The sequence below is a fragment of the Notolepis coatsorum genome, assembly GCF_963971535.1.
Source record: "Notolepis coatsorum genome assembly, chromosome: 13".
Taxonomy (NCBI): domain Eukaryota; kingdom Metazoa; phylum Chordata; class Actinopteri; order Aulopiformes; family Paralepididae; genus Notolepis; species Notolepis coatsorum.
This window is the reverse complement of record NC_140177.1, coordinates 40,317,387-40,338,433: the sequence shown is the minus strand read 5'-3', so window position 1 is coordinate 40,338,433 and position 21,047 is coordinate 40,317,387. Positions and strand designations below refer to the sequence as shown.

The window sequence follows — 21,047 nt, the reverse complement described above, 5'->3', positions numbered from 1 at the left end:
GAATGAATGAGAATGCAAACAAACACGGATTCCACGTAGAAATCACTGAGTGCGCGCAGAGAGGAGTCGTTCGGCAAAAAATTGTTCAGAGTATATCTGCTTAGAAAACGTAATTGTCTAATTCAATAATTTTTTATTTCTCCACGTGGTAAATACACAGGTCACAACATGTTTACAGGAACGTTTTGGAGTTGTATTTGGAGTGTATTTGGTGACTGTAGGACTCTGTAGGGAACGTCAGGCTATTGCACCCCTCCACTTCCAGTGATGAAGCTAAGCTATGCTAACAGAGCTACTGTTCCCAAAGCTAAATGCACGCACAGAGACAAAAAAGGTATGTATCTTCTTGTCTAACTCCAGGGAAGATGTTAAATAACCTAATTGTTTCAGTATATCTTTTATTAAACTGAGGTTACAGCAGTGCGCATGTCAACACATCACATCCGGTCAAGCACCACTAGGTGTCCCTCTAACACAGGCTATAAACATATGCCTGTAACATCTCCTTTCCTTTAGCTGTTTGCAAATAATGATATGCTTGCATCTTGTTTATCAATCACAACTTCAAATGACATTCTAACATAACATTGCCCAACTGTTTCTTTTTTTTCTCTTTTTTTTTTTCAATGTCCAGTCATCATAATAACATTACTTCGATGACATTCTAACATAACATTGCCCAACTTTACTCTCAAAAAAAAAATTACAAGTCCAGTCGTTGTGGTGGCCGTGACAGGCGGCCACTCCGTGAGTAGACACCATGGCCTGCCGTGTCAGTACCCCTTGTCGTCACGCCCGTCACCGGTGTCCTCGGTGCGTGTGGCGTGCAGGGATGTTCCTCGCCACCTACCTCCCCTTGACTTGGGACAATCTGCGTCCCGGCAGAGGCTGTCACTCCAGTGACATGAGCTTGGTCAGGACTGCTTTGCTCCGGCCGTAGTATGTCCGACTGTTGTGCTTGGGCTGAGCGCTCCGCAACACGCAGATCCACTCGGTTGCGTCTGTAGTGTGTGCCGTCCACATCCACCACAAATGAGCGAGGAGCGACCCTCTGGAGGCATTGGCCCAGGCGCCACCTCCCTGTGCGATCACCGGGCAGAGGCTTCATCCTTATGTGATCTCCAACATTAAGCTCTGGAAGGTCCCTGGCAGCCGTGTCGTAGAATGATTTTGCGATCCGCCTTTTCCACCGCAGCTTCTCTGCTACTCCGTCCACCACCCGTGGTAGAAGCAGGCTGTCTGTGACCGGCAGTGAAGTCTTGAGCCTGCGTGCCATTAAGCGCTGGGCCGGGCTGCTGTCCATCCCCTCGGTGGGTGTGTTACGCCAGTGAAGGATGGCCAACCATGTATCCGTGCCATCCAATTTTGCCCGCTTACAGAGTGATTTGACAATCTTAACGGCCGACTCCGCCTTGCCGTTGGATTGAGGATGTCGGGGTGAAGACGTGACATGGGAAAAACCCCAGCTCGCTGCAAACCTCCTGAACCGCTCGCACGCAAACTGTGGGCCATTATCTGAGATCACCCTGTCTGGCTGTCCATAACGTGCAAACTGAGCTTTGCATCGTGTGATGAGTGTGTCAGCAGACAGATCCGGCAGATGATCGATTTCCCAGAAGTCTGAGTATTGATCTACAATGATAAGATAGTCCTTTCCCGCATATGAGAAAACGTCCATGCTTACTGCTTGCCACGGGCGTGCTGGTATGTCATGCGACATCATAGATTCCTTCTGCTGGACTCGTGCATACTCGTTGCATGCGGAGCAGTTTGCCACAAAGTCCTTTATTTCCGCTCTCATGTTTGGCCAGAAAAGGGTATCCCTGGCCCGCCTGTAACATGCCTCCCCACCAATGTGGCTAGTGTGTATGCGTTTGAGCAGTTCAGACCTCATGGCTTTTGGTATAATGACACACTGTCCCCTGTATAACACCCCATCTTGAACACTCAGCTCGTCTCTGAAGGGCCAGTATTCCCGCACTGCCAGTGGGGTGTCCTTTTTAAAGTCTGGCCAGCCACTGAGAATCACAGACGCCAGCTCCTGGAGCACATTATCTGTCTCTGTGTGCTGCACAATCTGGCCAAATCTAAAAGCCGTAACATTCAGGTGCTGCGCCTGGTCCAGTTGTGAATACTCTGCCTGGGTGCTGTCCACAGCGCACACAGCATGCTGCACGTACGGGGTGTCAGACCCATGGCACGGCAGGGTGGCCCTGCTCAGGGTGTCGCTGACATACATCTCGGGGCCAGGCTTGTAGACCACATCAAGATTATAGTTCTGCAGCTGCAGCAACATACCCTGGAGACGTTTCGGTGCACTCAGGAGGGGCTTCTTGAATATTGTGATCAGCGGCTTATGGTCAGTCTCTGCAGTGATAGTGTTCCTGCCATATAGGTACTGGTGGAATCTCTGGCAGGCGAAGACTATGCTCAGACACTCTTTCTCGATTTGAGCGTAGTTTTGCTCTGTCTGCGTCAGTGCCCTCGAGGCGAAAGCCACGGGCTGTCCCCCTTGCAACAAACAGCCCCCCAGCCCGGTCATGCTGGCGTCGCTCTGGATCGTAACAGGCTTTGTGATGTCATAATATTTGAGTACAGGTGTGCTGGTGACCATTCGCTTCACTTCACGCACCGCATCATCGTGTTTTGGCAACCAATGCCACATGACGTCTTTATCCAAGAGCCTGCGGAGCGGCTCACAGACCTCAGAGAGTTTTGGCAGAAACCTTGCTAGATACGTCACAAATCCAATAAAGCGCTGCACCGCTTTCACGTCTGTGGGCGTCGGCATTTCCAGCACGGCACGTGTTTTCTCTGGGTCAATTTTCAGTCCCTCCGCAGACAGTATGTGGCCGTGGAAGTGTACGGCCTTGAGTTTGAATTGCAGCTTGCGTTCACTCAGCCTGAGTCCCACTGCTCTGCATCGTTCCATGAGAGCACTCAAGTTTTTGTCGTGGTCCAGTTCGGCTTCTGCATCCGTATCGCCACATCCGACCACCAGGATGTCATCAGCGACGGTTCGATACCGGCCAAGCCCGTTAGCAGCTCATGTTGTTTGCGCTGATATATCTCAGGCGCAACAGAGACTCCGAAAGGGAGCTTGAGCCATCTCATCCGACCCCACGGCGTCCAAAAGGTCGTCAGACGGCTGCTCTCGTCGTCAAGTTTGCACTGTAAAAAGGCATCGCGAGCATCCGCCAGTGTGAAGAGGCGGGCCTTTGGCAACTTGTACAACACATCTTCCAGTGTAGGCATATGGTAGTGAGACCTCCGCAGCGCTTGGTTGAGAGGCTTCGGGTCGATACAAATCCTTATTTTATCTGGCTTTGCCACCGTCACCATGTTACTTATCCATGGTGTGGGCTCAGTCACAGGCGTGATGTTGCCGACCCTGACATGTCTGTCAAGTTCCTCCTTGACTCTCTCCTTCAGAGCCACTGGGACATTCCTTGGTGCGCACTGCACCGGCACCACTTCAGGATCCAGCTCAAAGTGTATCACTCCCGGGACCGACTCGATTGGGTCATTAAAAACGTCATGATAGTCTCTCAGCAGCTGAACTTTTGTGAGGGGCATAGGTGGACTTATATCAACTTTATTAAGTTCATCCGGAACCGTGAAGCTCACGAGGCCCAGACGTTCGCACGTGCTCCCCCCGAGAAGAGGCTTCTGCTCGGTGTCGACTACCTCAAATGTGAGATTGTGCTTTTCTCCGCGGATGACACATTCAGTGTGAAATTTTCCCAATGATGGCATGATTTCCCCAGAGTATAGTTTCAACCTGGCCGTGCTCTGGTGTAGCGCCGCTCTGGGTGACAGCTTCTCTTTAATCCTGCGGCCCATGACATTGCAGGTAGAGCCTGTGTCCAGCTGGCACTGCTGCTTTTTTTTATTTAGGCCTAGATTCACAAACCACTTGCGCCCCTGCTGGGCCTTTGCAGTATTTACACATTCAGTGACTTGAAACAGTCTATCATCTGTATCTGAGTATTCCCCCTTCTTGTCATCATCTTCAAGCACATTTATCTTTTTTACTCTGTCAGACCTGCTACCAGCCTGGCATACCTTGGCAAAGTGATTTTCTATGCCACATATCCGGCAGGTTTTACTATAGGCTGGGCACTGCTCTCTGCCCCGTTTGTGGCTCCCCCCACAATATTTACAGCTCCACTGGGGCTCCCTCTCCGCTGGCGCCGCCCTCCTTTGAAATGCGCGCCTCTCGCTCTGTCTGTCAGCGGCATTCACACTGTCTGTCTGCGCTGGCGGGGCCATCACCCTTATATGTCTCTCGGTCAGTTCAGCGAGCCGACAGATTTCAGTCGCCGCTAGTAACGTTAACTCACGTTCCCGCAGTAAGCGCCTCCTGGTGCCTTCATTTGCGACACCCAGCACAAGCCTGTCCCGAATCAGCTCGTCCTTCAGTGCGCGGTATTCACATGCTGACGCTCTCTCCTTTAGCCTCGTCAGGAAACAGTCTATTGGCTCATCAGTCTCCTGTTTGCAACATCCAAACATGTATCTTTCATAGATCACATTCTTTGCCGGCTTGAAATGATCCCTCAATGCGCGCAAAATATTAGCTGGGTCCTTACGTTGATCATCCGTCAACTCGAGGCTGTGTGTATAAACATGACGGCACTCACTTCCCATTAGCCGTCTCAGCGTGGCTGCTTGAACTGGCTTCGGCTTTTCATTCAGACCGGTAGCTAGCAAAAAATCATCAAACTCTGCCCTGAAAACATCCCAGTTCTTCGCCAAATCCCCAGACATGCGCATGCCCTCGGGCGCTGGGATGCTGTTGCTCGCCATGGCGTGGTTTTATTCCTTATACGTTTATTTCTTTCGGAGCTCCCGCTTCTGACACCATGTTTCAGTATATCTTTTATTAAACTGAGGTTACAGCAGTGCGCATGTCAACACATCACATCCGGTCAAGCACCACTAGGTGTCCCTCTAACACAGGCTATAAACATATGCCTGTAACACTAATTTCCCAAAATGTTGGAGTTTTCCTTTAAGCGAGAGAGAGGTTCCTGAACTTCCTGCTTGCCGCAGGGCTGTATAACAGAATATAGGGAGGGCTGGAAATCTATTGTGCTCCCACTGTCCTGTGGAGGGCAGCAATACGCCTAGACGTGTAGTCCACCGGAAATATACAAGAAGAAGAAGAAGAAGAAGAAGAAGAAGAAGAAGAAGAAGAAGGAGGAGGAGGAGGAGAAGGAGAAGAGAGAGAGAGCGAGAGCGTGAGCGTTATGATGCTCCGTAGCTAACCACACCAGGATTGCATTTTGTCAACACAGTTGGAAGCTGGAGGAAGCGATATAAAGAAACTAATTGCCAATAAATGTGAAGTTATCTTTGGACCTGTTGTCAAGCCTCATTAATATACCCCCCCCCCCCCCCCCCCCATTTCCCCACTAATGGAAATGGTATCGCGGAGTCATGTTAGTTAGATAGTTTAGCGTTAGCTGAGAAGCTAACAGCGGCTAACATTAGCCAGTTGCTCAATTCAATTCAATTGAAGGTCTGAGCTGGTCTGTGTCTAATGAAATGACAATTGCTCATCATTGAAGGTCCGCATTGGTCTGTGTCTATAATGAAATGAGAGGAAAACGCTGCGCTAAAGCAAGTCGGTCCGTGTTGATAGTTTGTTTTTAGCCGCGGCGGCTAACTGATGGCTAATACTCGATGTTCACGATATAGCAATTAATACATCTCGTAGAACAAGCCACAATACATCGAGTATACTCGATATATCGCCCAGCCCACTTTGCCTCATTACATGTTGCTGTGTATTTACATGTGTAGACCATCGCCCACAGCATCTGCGGTCTCTCCTGGAGTAGGGTATATCTGCAGAGCCACAGAGCCCAACGTCTGGGCGGGGCTTCGTGGCGTGGACGGGTTTGAGGCGGGGCTTCGTGGCGTGGACAAGTATTGTGGCCTGGACAAGTCTTTGCACTACTGCGCATGCGGATGAGGGGGGGGGCTCTCTCGCTCTCTCTCTCTCTCTCTCTCTCTCTCTCTCTCTCTCTCTCTCTCTCTCTCTCTCTCTCTCTCTCTCTCTCTCTCGTTTACGACATACACAACTTTCGTCTTGTTTACATCAGGGTCCCCCATTTTCAATTCATCATAACATGACATACAGATAGACAGTAATGTTACATCTAGACATTTATGACATACCAGATCTACAAATATACTAGACATTTATGACATACCAGATCTACAAATATACTAGACATTTATGACATACCAGATCTACAAATATACAGCACTGTTTGTGATACAAAAATAGTAGAGTATATATAGTAATAATAGAGTATATACATTTGAGGGGGAATAAACTGTACATTGGAAGAGGTCTACAAATATACAGCACTGTTTGTGATACAAAAATAGTAGAGTATATATAGTAATAATAGTGTATATACATTTGAGGGGGAATAAACTGTACATATACAGCACTGTTTGTGATACAAAAATAGTAGAGTACATTAATTAACCTGGCACACAACATACTTGTTCACATGTCATTTTTCTTTCACTCTAAAGGAAATATGTCTCACATACAGTAGACCCCCCAGTACTTTGTGGAGACGAAGATGATGAGTACCAGTCTTCTCCTCAGCCATATAAAATCAGTTTTTCAATGCAGACCAGAGAAAGACGTTTGTCTTGTTTACATCAGGGTCCCCCATTTTCAATTCATATCGACATAGGGACATACAGGTATTTAGAACCGATACATGTGACATATACGGTATTCAAATATACAGTACTGTAAGTTGTTGAGCCACATTTTTTTTTTTTTTTTTTAATATTTTCCCCCCTCCATTTTCCTCCGATTTTCTCCCATCCCAATGTTAGTCGTTATGCCAATTCCCAATCCCCTTCCTGGTCGCTGCGCACTTACCCCCCACAGTCGGTCTGGGAGAGTGGAGGCTATCACGTGCTTCCTCCGACACACGTCCAGCCAATCAACCGCTTCTTTTCACCTGGCAGCGCGGATTCTCATTGAGAGGGCGTAGCGTGTGGAAGGATCACACTATCCCACTCAAGTCCTATCTGCGCTTAGCAGGCGCCCCGACCGAACTGTAGGAGTCGCTGTTTACAACGACCCGGACCCACCCCGCCAGCTTCTCCCACCCTCTAATACTGCCAATTGTATTAGTGTGAACGGCCAGCCAAGCTGGTGACAACCCCGGAGCTGTGAGCTGGATTCGAACAGGCGAATCTAGCCGCTCCGGGGTTTGGTGACGAACGCAATCTCCGTTACGCCACCTGACCGCCCTGAGCCACAGTTTCTAACCTGTAACATATTCCTCAAGAAAAGGCACAAGGGTAGATCAAGGAGAACACTGTCGTTGAAGTTGTGAAGAGAGAGCGAGCGAGAGAGCCCCCCCCCCCCCCCCCCCCCCTCATCCGCGCAGTAGTGCAAAGACTTGTCCAGGCCACAATACTTGTCCACGCCACGAAGCCCCGCCTCAAACCCGCCCACGCCACGAAGCCCCGCCCAGACGTTGGGCTCTGTGGATGCTTGCGTGTCTGCCAGGCACGGATATTGATATGTTGTTTTTGTTTTTACTTGTATCATGACGTGAAGTGACGCCTAATACTGCACTAAATGCTTCTTAGAAACATAGGTCTGAGAGGCTTATGTCTTCTTAAAGAGACTCCGCTGGGGATAATATTACATCATCTTACTCATTGGAAGTGTTAATCATACAGTGCTGTTTGTGACATTACCTTCTTAAACCCAAGAGACCATAGGGATTAGTTGAATCAGTGGGTTAAATTGCTGTTTATTTTAATTTTTTTATTATCTCAAAAAAAGAATCCCAATGTATAAATTGTCCCAACACTCTGTGAAAGGTGGAGCTTGGAGCATGAGCTTTGAACAGTGAAAACACTGTTGGTTGATTATCCATCTAATCTCATACACAGCCCCAAATATTGCATGAATAAACAGCCTTGCATAGATTATTTTGGTTTGAGAGTTACAAAGAGTTAGAGCAGATGTATTTCAGTATGTGGCGTAAAACTGGAGTTCTCTACAGAATGATTTCAAGTGTTGTACAAATATATTTCAGTTCAAGAACATGTATAAAGAAAGAACAATCAGACTTTATGAAGTTGATTGTGTAACAGCAGCTTTCCCTATGACTTTGTTTTTCTTCACAGATCATCTATTTCTATTGTTATTGTTTTGAGTAAGGGGAAGGCAAAATAAGATTTTCTTCTCCATGCTCCTTTTCACTCATGGAATTTATTGTGAAATGATGCTGTTGTGCTTTTGTGGAGCTGTGCATTACCATGAACGGAACAAATAAAAATTAAATTAAACGAAAAGAGTAAAAAATTTGCTACTTTGTGGTAATATTTTGTACATTCATAACTCTGCTCTGCCCTTCTCCTCACAGAGGGATGGAACGGAACAGAGCGTATACCCGTCATAAGAGCAATGAGTGAGTCTTCGTCCATTCACTCGGAGAAGCTCATGTCATTGGCCCACTCCATCTCTGGGCTGGGGCTAGATGCCGCCAATGGAGGCCTTCTCATCAACAACCCCCCAGACGGCAACGAGCCTCCTCCTCCGGTATGGACTCCTCTAGACTCCTCTACACACCTCTACACTCCACTAGATCCCTCTAGACTCCTCTACACACCTCTACACTCCTCTAGACTCCTCTAGACTCCTCTACACTCCTCTACACACCCCTACACTCCTCTACACTCCTCTACACCCCTCTAGACTTCTCTCTACACTCCTCTAGACTCCTCTAGACTACTCTACACTCATCTACACTCCTCTAGACTCCTCTACACACCTATACACTCCTATACACTCCTCTTGACTCTATCAATCAATCAATCAGATTTATTTATAGAGCACATTTAACATGACACATGTCAACCAAAGTGTTGTACAGAGGGTAGATACACATAGAGATACACATAGACAACATATAGACAACAATCACATCTCAGTTTTACGGGAGGACACACAGGCAAACACACAGGAAAACAGGGCATGAGTCAGTGAACGGGAAAGGCTAGTAGGTAGAAGTGGGTTTTGAGTCTAGATTTGAAGGCATCTATCGAGGGGCAAGCCTAATGGAGGTGGGGATGCTGTTCCACAGTTCAGGGGCTGCGACAACAAAGGCACAGCCCCCCCTGAGCTTAAGGTTAGACCTCCGGACTGTCAGGAGCCTCTGACCGGCTGACCTGAGGGACCTGGTGTTGGAATAGGGGGATAGGAGGTCTGAGATGTAGGAGGGGGGCTGACGGTAGGGATGGGTACCGAATTCTGTACTTTTGAGGTACCGAACCGAAACACGTCGGTACTACAGAGTATCGATTCAAGTGAGATACCAAAAAATAAAAAAATAAATCCCTTTTAATTTAAATTTTTTACCTTTTTTCTTTTCATGTCAACGTTCACACGCACAATATATGCTTACCTAGGATTTGACTTGATTCAACAACAAAGCAGTCGGAGCAATGGCAAGCCGAAAACTGTCGAAATTGTAGTTATTTGTAGTTTGGATTTTTTTTTCACGACTGAGGTAGGTAAATTAAATTTCTTGAGACTAAAGTACCGAAAAAAGGTACCGTTGGGTACCGGTATCGATTCACAGGTACCGGTACCGTATCGGTTCAAATGTGAAAGGTACCCATCCCTAGCTGACGGGCTTTAAAAATGATTGTTACCTGTTACCTATCCACTTCGTGCCTAGTGGCACATAAGGCCTTCACAGAGCGTTTCCACTTCTCTCGGTCAGCTGCCATTGTTCTTGCTTCAGGCCATGAGCTAAAATGATTAGGAGAACCTTAACATTTATTCCTGTAGCGTACTGGAAGCCAATGAAGGGAGGCAACGACAGGGGTGATGTGGTCTCTCTTACGGGTTCCGGTCAACAGTCTGGCAGCTGCGTTTTGTACTAGCTGTAGGCGGGACAGGGAAGACTGGTTGATGCCTATATAGAGGGAGTTGCAGTAGTCTAATCTAGATGAAATGAAAGCATGGACAACTCTCTGAAGGTCTGCAGGGGAGAGAAGGGCTTTGAGCTTAGCAATGGTGCGTGTTACAATCAAGCCCAATTGACTTGCCCTAAGGCCTAGGCAGTCACAGGAAAATATGGCTTGTTTTCCCGGTAGGCCTTGATTGCAAAATGGTGGACACAGGAAGACGGACAAGTTCTACCAAAAATAACAATATTTATTTAATAACTAGCTAAAGAACAAAAAGAGTGGAGAGCTGGGTGCTCCAGCCTCCATGATTTAGGATATAATCAAAAAAAAAAAAAAAACAAGCAGCAGCAAAACAGAGCAAATGCCAAAATGGTCACAAAAATGAGAGCACAAGTGAAGGAGCACTTCTGGTGAGAGACAAGACTCTGGAGAACTGTGATGAGCGACAGCTGCAGACTGCACTCTGGTCTGTTTACATAGGGCGTGGTGCCTCATCACCACATGATAAAAGTGGCCATTTTAGGCCATGTCCCCACGTATCTGGATCTTTAGCAAAACGCACATTTTCTTCCACGTTTGGGCCTTTCATCCACACATAAACGGTGTTTTCAGAAACATAAACGGAGATTTTCGAAAACGCATTTTAAAGTGAAGATTTTCCAAAATATCGGTTTAGTGGATCAATAGCCACTGTAAACGCTAGTGATGCACGATATATCGGCCACCGATATAATATCGGCCGATATGGCAATTTTTTTTACACATCGGTATCGGTCCGATTATGCTGCGGTATTGATTTTTTCCTTACCGCACAAATTAGCGAAGCCATTCAAACCACCGCGGTAACCGCGGTAACCTTGTGCTATATTGTCTCATTGGTTAATTGTCAAGTCCATCTCTATGCTGATGATACTATTGTGTATTGTATTGCTGATTCTGTACAACTAGCCAATGAGAACCTGCAACTTTTCTTTATGCTCTACAGAATGCGCTTATTAATCTTAAACCGGTATATAATGAAAATAAAACATGTGGTAACCATGGCAACTATCACACCAGCGTTGTAACCATGGTAACTATCACACCACTGTGGTAACCATGGTAACTATCATACCAGTGTGGTAACCAGGATAACTACCTCGCCAAAGACATTAGGCTTTATGTAATTATTAGGGCTGATTGCCCAATTCAGTTAAATTTCTATTCACAAGGTCCCGATTGTCATGGTCCCAGCCAGGGACCCTACCTGAACAATATGAACAGTGGTTTTCTGCCGCCCTCTGGTGGCCAAACGCAGCAACTCCAGATACTTAACCTCCTAGGTTTGCTGGATACTATTAATACTATAATTAATGCTGTGCTGCCTCTATTCATGTTGTGTTTCCCCGGTTTAGCTTGTGTTTAAAAGGTTTATCTTTTCATATGTTTCCATTATGGTTTATCATTTACATATGTTTCCTGAAAGGTTTATCCTTTGCATATGTTTCCTGAAAGGGTTAATCCTTTACATATGTTTCCAGAAAAGGTTAACCCTTTACATATGTTAGACCCTGTAGAGGCTGTATCTTGGCGCTCCTTAGAAGCGGCGGCGGTTTCACCGCTAAGATTGCAGGATGTAGTGTACTCCACTATCCCTATTTCGAAATGCCGACTGAGGTATGGACCGATCATAACTCACGTGATCCAGACGTGGCGTAATGTACAGAAGTCGTGTGGGGTTAAATGCCCATGGCACCTGGACTCTCCAATTTTTAATAATCAGCAACTACTTGTTGGGCACAAGCCGGTTAGTATTCCTCAATGGCAAAGGAGGGGAGTTCATACTCTGGAGGATATTTATGATAAGAACGGCCTTCGGGCGTTTCAGGACTTAAGAGAATTTTATGATCTTCCCGGCGAGTCCTTCTTTCTTTACCTTCAACTAAGGTCGGCGCTGAGGGCGCATGGCGTGCCGTGGGCTCAAGCTTTGCAACCGCACCCCTTCCTCAGGCTCATAGTGGACAGGACGACCTCCAGAGGGTTTGTCTCAGACTTTTATACGCTCTTAATTCAATCCACGTATAAAAATGTGTCATTGGATACAATCTGGCGTGTGGATATCCCGGAGTTGGACCCCGAGTTTGACTGGGATGATGTTTGGGCAAATGTGGCATTGTCTTCCCGCAACCCCAATCACCAGCAAATTAATTTTAATTATATTCATAGGACCTATCTTACACCTAGGAAGCTATTTGCTATGGGACTGGTAACCGAATCTCGGTGCACTTTGTGCTCTCAAAGGGCCGCTGGCACTTATATGCATATGTATTGGGATTGCCCACCAGTGGCCCGCTTCTGGAGGTCAATAACGGACAAACTTTCAGATTTGTGTGGTTTAACTATCCCATTCACAGCTGTTACGCTACTCCTGAACGATATAACGACACTGCCCGCGTCCGTGCAACTAAAAAGGGTTGTCCTAGCGGGCGTCACAGCAGCGAAGAAGCTAATAGCATTGAGATGGAAGGAGCCTGAGAAGCTCACAGTGATTAACTGGTCCCTAACACTGTTGGATGTGATTTATCTTGAGATATCCACTGCGCGGGTGATTGGGGTGGGGCAGGCCGGTATTGACCTGTGGTTTGCAACAGCTGAGAAGGTCAGGACCGCCGTGTGCGGCTGAGCGGGGTTGAGGTGCTTGTTCGGGGGAGTCCGACGGTCTCGTGGGAGGGGGAGGAGGAAATGTCTTGTCTGTCTTGTCTTTTGTCTTGTCCTTCTTAACTTTAACTGGGGGATTTTATTGGGGGGGAGCTATTTTGCTATTTTGCTATTTCTTCACTGTTTGGGCACTTTTGCACGGTTCCTGTAGGTTTTTGTTTTTCGAAAAGGCTAATTGTTTTGTATTTCTGGTCGGGTACTCAGGGGCAGCGTTTTTCTACCTCAGAATCTTAAGCCGTTTTGAGGCTGGGCTCCAACCACTGTGTGGCCTGGTGACAATTGCCACATTGTTATGCAGCTGGAATCTCTGACATCACTGATATGCACGTTTTGAGATGACTCAGTTGGTGAGGGTGAGGGATGTGAGGGGAATTGGAAGAGTGCGCCAATATGAGTATTAGAGACATAAGTCTTATTGATATAGAGCCACACGGCCGGGAAACGGTACTGAATACTGGGAAAGGCCAATTGTAAGATAGTACCCCTTTAAAATTAAATGTTGTACTCTGGTTTTATAAATTGTTATTTCCTTTATTATTATTATTGTTCTGTTATCTCCCTGTGAAGTTCTGTGTATTGTTATTATGGTTATTGTATTGTGTTGTTTTGTTTTCATGTTAAGTAAAAAATTTATCAAAAATTAGGCCAATATTGCGGTCTGGTGGGCCGTGGTGGAAAATCTAAAATAACACATATGACTCTGGAAATTGAGTACTGAATAAGGTATTATATTGATGGCTCACGTTGGGGTCCTGGGGCGAGAGGGGGGGGGGGGGGGGGGGGGGTGGGGGGAGATAGAGCGAATATTCATGTATGTTGATGGTTATGGTGTTTTTGTATTTTTATTTTTGTTTTGTTTATTATTTTTCATTCAATATTGGTCCTATGTATATTTTCTGACCCCCTTCTGATCTGCGTCTGGTGATCGTGGGCTCTGGCTGGGGTGGGCCGCGGTTCGGGGTCTCTGCGGGTCGAGGCGCTAAAGAGGCGTGGTGCTTTGGCTCGCGGGGGGGCCGGGCTGTGGGTCCTCCGGGACTGTGGCTTGCGGTTGCTGGACCTGGAGGTGGAGGGGGCTCGGTAAGCACTTTTTATAGTAAGATTTTATTTTGTTATCCTTTTTCTTTGTGACAACTTGTATTGACTGGTTGTGTATCCGATATATAATAGGTCTAATTTATTGTCTAGTCATTGTTGTGTTAGTTTGTGTTCTTGGATGTCTGTTATGTAATATTGTCATTATTGTGCTGTGTTGTTTCTTGTTTGAAAATATGAAAATAAAAAGATTTGGTAAAAAAAAAAAAAAAAACTTTACATATGTTTCCAGAAAAGGTTATCTCTTTATATGTATGTTTCCAGTAAGATAATTCCTTTACACATGCTTTTGTTTATAGGGTGAGATTTCTTTTTACTAATATTTTGTGTTCACCTGTCTTGGCCATGCCTGGCCTTAAGCCAGCTGGCACTCATTAGTAATCACGGGCAGTATTTATTCCTGCCCGTTTCTCACATTCTTTGTCGCGCCATTGTCATTGTTTTGTTTTGCAACCTTGTGTTCGGTCACTCACTCTGTTCACTCCTGTATTCCCCGTGAGTCCGTTCCTTATTCCAGCACTGCTGTGTTTTGTTTTACCGGGTTTTGCAGTTTGCTTTTGTTTTGTATCAGTGTTGCTTACTCAACTGCCTAAGTAAAGCCTGTTCATTTCATTCCGTCATCTCTGCCTCTACTCTCTCTGCTCGTGTCCTGCATTTGGGGTCTCCTCACCTATTCCCACACCGAACCCTCACACCGATTCAATTTGAGAATGCTTAATTTAGGCTTGATGGCACTGGTTTTAGGGGATCAGCACCTGGAATTGTTGTCGAAAGATGTAATTTGGTCAACTGAGTTTCTGTAGTAGTTCAGCAGAAACTCAGCGCAAAGCAAACTAGAGAGACATCTGCTGGACGGGAGGCGCTAAAATCTTCACACGTTCACTGAAAAAAGCCATTTTAATGGGGATGTGGGTATGAGTCCTGAGGACTGTTCTCTGAAGGGTGAAGATGATAGATGAAGACAGACAGATGAAGATGATAAAACTGATGAAGATGGTCTGTTGAAACTTCTATCTTTGGTCTCTGCTTCAACAGTCAGTAAGTTAGATGTTAGATAGTCTCTCACACACACACACACACACACACACACACACACACACACACACACACACACACACACACACACACACACACACACACACACACACACACACACACACACACACACACACACACACACACACACACACACACACACACACACACACACACACACACACACACACACACACACACACACACACACACACACACACACACACACACACACACACACACACACACACACACACACACACCATGCCCTTACAGAGTGTTTCCTATGAGCCTCTCCAATGCTGCATCTGGCTGGGTGGTCCATGTGGTTATGTGGCAGTGCGTGCATACACACACACACACACACACACACACACACACACACACACACACACACACACACACACACACACACACACACACACACACACACACACACACACACACACACACACACACACACACACACACACACACACACACACACACACATATGCGCACACATATGCGCACACACATATACTGTGCACCTTGGGCAAATATTTATCTGTCTTGAGACTTGACGTCCCCCCAACTCTGTCTCTTTCTTTTTCACACACACACACAGTTTCTCCATTCCAACACACACATACCTTTTTTCTTTCACTGTGTAAGCTGTTTTTTTTTATTATTAGGGTGCAAGTTCCTGAACGGACTAAACCCTGTTGGAATTGTTGTTGTCCACATGTACCTAACCTAACCCTACCCTACCCTACCCTACCCTAACCTAACATAACCTAACTCTGACCCAAACCTAACCCTGACCCTAACTAACCCTAACCGTACCGTATGCAGCAAGGGGCGGAGAAACACGAGGCATTGGGATGAGTGACAGGAGGGGCATTGGTGGTGGTAGTGGTGGGTTTAGCAGTGGTAGTTGTAGTGTGTGTCTGTCCTATTTCAGTGTGTGTGTGTGTGTGTGTGTGTGTGTGTGTGTGTGCTAGTTCTACTTCAGTGTGTGTGTGCTAGTTCTACCTCATTGTGTGTGTGTGTTAGTTCTACCTCAGTGCGTGTGTGTGTGTTAGTTCTACCTCAGTGCGTGTGTGTGTGTTAGTTATACCTCATTGTGTGCGTGTGTGTGTTAGTTCTACCTCAGTGTGTGTGTGTGTGTTAGTTAGTTATACATCAGTGTGTGTGTTAGTTATACCTCAGTGTGTGTGTGTGTGTGTGTGTGTGTGTGTGTGTTAGTTATACCTCAGTGTGTGTGTTAGTTACACCCCAGTGTGTGTGTGTGTGTTAGTCCTACCTCAGTGTGTGTCTGTGTGTGTGTGTGTGTTGGTTCTACCTCATTGTGTGTCATATGTGTGTTAGTTAGTTCTACCTCAGTGCGTGTGTGTGTCTTAGTTCTACCTCAGTGCGTGTGTGTTAGTTATACCTCAGTGTGTGTGTCTGTTAGTTATACCTCAGTGTGTGTGTGTGTGTTGGTTCTACCTCAGTGTGTGTGTGTTAGTCCTACCTCAGTGTGTGTGTGTGTGTGTGTGTTAGTCCTACCTCAGTGTGTGTGTGTGTTAGTCCTACGGTACCTCAGTGTGTGTGTGTGTGTTAGTTATACCTCAGTGTGTATGTGTGTGTTAGTCCTACCTCATTGTGTGTGTGTTAGTTATACCTCAGTGTGTGTGTGTGTTAGTCCTACCTCAGTCTGTGTGTGTTAGTGTGTGTTAGTCCTACCTCATTGCGTGTGTTGTGAGCCTGTTCCTCTAGCACAGCATCGTGCAGGGTGGTCCAGGCGGTGACATATCGGTGTCTGAGGTCGTATCGGACCACATCTCTGCTGAAGGCCCGGTTATAGTAGAACGCCCCGTTAAACACGACGTGACCCGTCCCGGTGAAGCTGTATGGCAGCTTGTAGGAGTTACTGACCTGGCCTGGACACAAGACAGAAACACACCTTTCACTTCCTGTTATGTGAGCTTCACAAGGCTTACTGCTACACCACATGCGCTCTATCATATGATCTGATTTGCATGCGTCATTAATGTAGGCGTAGGCCTAAGTATTTATTTGCATGTCGAGCGTGGAAGCAAGATCCGATCACAAGTGGTCACTCATGACGGATGCAGAGACGTAGAGTTGTCCGTCTTGTGATCAGACCACCCAGATTGGACCTTAATGCCAGGTCTGAACAGGGCCACAGTGTTAACGCCCCCATAGGAGACAGGAAGTGTTCCATTTTCATCACATTGCAGCTGCTTTTAATGAGTACCACACTTTATATTTGTGAAAATCTCAAAGTGCTACAGGAGATAAAGATAAAAAGTTAAATGAATAAAAACAATTAAAATGAATAAAACAACCAATGAAATGGAAGAACATAAAAATTCAAAGAAAATAATAATAATAATAAAAATTAATAGAAGTAAAATTAAAAGTAAAAGAATAATTCAGGCACATGCCTTGTTAAAAAGAAATGTTTTTAGGCCCCTTTTAAAAATCTCAACGGACTGTGGTGCTCTCAGATGGTCAGGGAGGGCATTCCACAGCCGAGGAGCAGCTGAGCAAAAGGCCCGGTCACCCATGGTGCAGAGGTGTGTCCTGTGTATGGGTTGGAATGTGTTTGAGTGTCCAGAGCGGAGGGAGCGGGTGGAGGTCGGGGGAGCGATGAGCTCTTTTAGATAGGAGGGGGTGTTGCTGTGGATGCACTGATGGGTGAGGAGGGAGACCTTGTATTCAATCCTGGAGGAGACAGGGAACCAGTGTAGGGAATGGAGTATGGGTGTGATGTGATCATATTTCCGCACTCTCATCAGGATCCTAGCAGCACAGTTCTGGATGTGTTGGAGCTTCTGGATGCTCTTGCTAGGGATCTCGATGAGCAGTGCGTTGCAGTAGTCAAGCCTTGAGGAGACAAAGGCTTTTCCGCATCTGGCGGGGTGAGTGTGGGACGGAGTCTTGCTATGTTTCTAAGGTGGAAGAATGAGGTTTTGCACAGTTGCTTAATGTGGGAGTCAAATGTCAGGTGGGGGTCCATTTTTATGCCCAGGTTCGTTATTACAGGTGAGAGGGGGAGGTTCAGGCTGGAAAAGGTGATGCTGGTTATTGGGGATGATTTGGTTTGGTGTGGGGTGCCGATTAAAATGGCTTCTGTTTTGGCGCTGTTTAGTTGTAGGAAATTGTGACTCGTCCACGCCTTTATCTCCTCAAGGCAGGTGGTCAGTGTGGATGAAGATGATGATGGTGGTGACGGTAGGGGGGCAGAGGGAAGTGGGGCAGTCCTGGGGTAGAGTTGGGTGTCATCAGCGTAGCAGTGGAAGGATATCCCATGCCGGCTGATGACACGACCAAGGGGGAGCATATAGAGTGAAGAGGGTGGGGCCGAGGACGGAACCTTGGTGGACGCCGCAGGTGACAGGACATTATTAGAGCATCATCTAGCAGTAGTCTCCATAGACAAGACACATCCTGGCTAGAGCTACTCTCCATAGACAAGACACATCCTGGTTAGAGCTACTCTCCATAGACAAGACACATCCTGGTTAGAGCTACAGTACTCTCCATAGACAAAACACATCCTGGTTAGCTGTATTCTACATAGACAAGACACATCCTGGCTAGCTGTATTCTACATAGACAAGACACATCCTGGCTAGCTGTATTCTACATAGACAAGACACATCCTGGCTAGCTGTATTCTACATAGACAAGACGCATCCTGGTTAGCTGTATTCTACATAGACAAGACACATCCTGGCTAGCTGTATTCTACATAGACAAGACACATCCTGGCTAGAGCTACTCTCCATAGACAGAAAATCACATATTGCCATCCTCCATTACATAAGCAATCATGTACACATTTTTATTTCTTATAGTACACACACACACACACGCACACACACACAGTCCAGGCAGTGGCTCTACCTGTTTTAAAGTTGTCCATGTCTCGGAACTCCAGAAGGTTGTTGCCATATTCACCGTTGGTGAGGTAGATGACGTTGCCATGGCCATGTGGGTCTCTAAGCCACGCCCCATCACTTAGACCATAAGAGTTCTGTTGGACTGGCTCTGCAATGGTGGCTACTGTATCCTTACACTCTCCTACACACACACACACACACACACACACACACACACACACACACACACACACACACACACACACACACACACACACACACACACACACACACACACACACACACACACACACACACACACACACACACACACACACACACACACACACACACACACACACACACACACACACACACACACACACAAACTTTAGCTCCGATACATACAGGAAGACTGTTCAGGATATGTGTCACTACTCTATAATACTCATAATTTGATAATTACAGGTGATTGTGAAACATTGAGGTATTCTATGCTTAACATACAAGAGGTTCTGAAAGGTTATCCTAACTAAGATTAAGATTTCCCTGACTGAAAGTATACACGTGGTTAAAGCTATTCCAACGACCACACCATCAGAGTCGTAAGTAAGAGAGCTGTCGTGGATCTGCGGTGACTTCTGCTGGAACTCAATAACAAGGCTATTCATTGGGGATTACAGAGGTTGAAAAGGGGGGAAGATCAGAAGAAGTACACAGTTAGAAGTTGGGCGAGTCTCTGTCTGTCTGTATGTCTGTCTGTCTGTCTGTCTGTCTGTCTGTCTGTCTGTCTGTCTGTCTGTCTGTCTGTCTGCCTGTCTTTCTGTCTGTCTTCCTCCCTGCCTGTCTGTCTTCCGTTTGTCTGTCTGTCTGCCTCCCTGCCTGTATCTGTCTGTCTGTCTGTCTGTCTGTCTGTCTGTCTGTCTGTCTGTCTGTCTGTCTGTCTGTCTGTCTGCCTGTCTGTCTGTCTGTCTACCTCCCTGCCTGTGTCTGTCTTCCTCCCTGCCTGTCTGTCTTCCGTTTGTCTGTCTGTCTGCCTCCCTGCCTGTATCTGTCTGTCTGTCTGCCTGTCTGTCTGTCTGCCTGTCTGTCTGTCTGTCTGTCTGTCTGTCTGTCTGTCTGTCTGTCTGTCTGTCTGTCTGTCTGTCTGTCTGTCTGTCTGTCTGTCTGTCTGTCTGTCCGTCCGTCTGTCTGTTTGTTTGTTTGTGTGTTTACCAGGCTTTTTTGTCGTCTTCTGTCCGTCTGCAGGGCTCTCTGTCCAGCTAAGCTGGCTTCTGGTTCCCGGGGCCGATGCTGTTGCCATGGGAGATGCAGCAAGGGGCGGAGACACACCAGCACCAGAGGGCGAGCCATTGGGATGAGTTACAGGAGGGGCATTGGTGGTGGTAGTGGTAGGTTTAGCAGTGGTGGTTGTAGTAGTTGCTTTAGTAGTAGTAGTAGTTATTTTGGTAGTAGTTGATTTGGTCGTAGTTGTAGTTGGCTTAAGTGTAGTTGTAGTTTGCCTGGTGGTAGTTGTAGATGGTTTAGGTGTAGTTGGTTTAGGTGTAGTTGTAGTTGGTTTGCGTGTAGTTGTAGTTTGCTTGGTGGTAGTTGTAGTTGGTTTAGGCGTAGTTGTAGTTTGTTTGGTGGTGGCTGTAGTTGGTTTAGGTGTAGTTGTAGTAACAGTTTGGGTGGTGCTTGGTTGGAGGTTGGCTGTGGGGACGACTGGTTTCCCTGTAGAGACACGGGGGGCTGCACCTCGGGGAGACTGGGAGAGGAGAGGAGCAGTGGAAGGTGGAGCAGAAGGAGGCTGTTGGTCTGAAATCAGTAGGTCCACTGAAACATCTGTACCTTCTGGAGGAGAGGAGGAGAGGAGAGGATGAGAGGAGAGCAGAGGAGAGGAGAGGAGAGGAGGAGAGGAGATTAGAGGAGATGAGAGGAGAGGAGAGGAGGGAAGGAGAGGAGGAGAGGAGAGGAGGAGAGAGGAGCAGAGGGGGAGAGGAGAAGGGAGGAAAGGATTAGAGGAGAGGAGGATAGGAGTTAATAAAAGTGTCAGACTACCTTCATGTCATGCTGCTGTTCTGTTGCATATCAGACTTACTCTCCTCTCGTCTTCCTCCTCCTCTCTTCTCCTCCTCCTCTCCCTCGCTCCCTCCCTCTGCCTTGTAGAAGGTCACTCCCCTGATCTTTACTTTGATTGGCTGCTGTGACTCTGTCTTGTTTTTGATTGACTGCTGTGGGTCTGTCTTGTCTTTGGATGGCTGCTGGGTTCCCGTCTTGTTTCTGATGGGCTGCTGTGGCTCCAGACTCTCCTGTGATTGGCTCTTCTTTAATGGACCCCCTTCGTTCTTTCTCTGCAACAGGAAGTGACATCACAACAAGCCCAAGATTTTAACA

The 21,047-nt window shown here is 46.8% G+C and overlaps 1 protein-coding gene across 1 annotated transcript in view; it reads right to left on the bottom strand.

Moving 5' to 3' along the window:
- olfml2bb (olfactomedin-like 2Bb) overlaps window positions 1-21,047 on the bottom strand; it is a 66,495-nt gene that overhangs the window by 11,448 nt on the left and 34,000 nt on the right. Inside the window, exons 5-8 of the mRNA XM_084326883.1 lie at window positions 20,752-21,004; window positions 19,887-20,504; window positions 18,697-18,873; window positions 16,507-16,703 (exon numbers count right to left, since the gene is read on the bottom strand). Coding sequence (XP_084183009.1) covers window positions 16,507-16,703; window positions 18,697-18,873; window positions 19,887-20,504; window positions 20,752-21,004 — 1,245 coding nt within the window. The remainder of the gene's footprint in view (window positions 1-16,506; window positions 16,704-18,696; window positions 18,874-19,886; window positions 20,505-20,751; window positions 21,005-21,047) is intronic.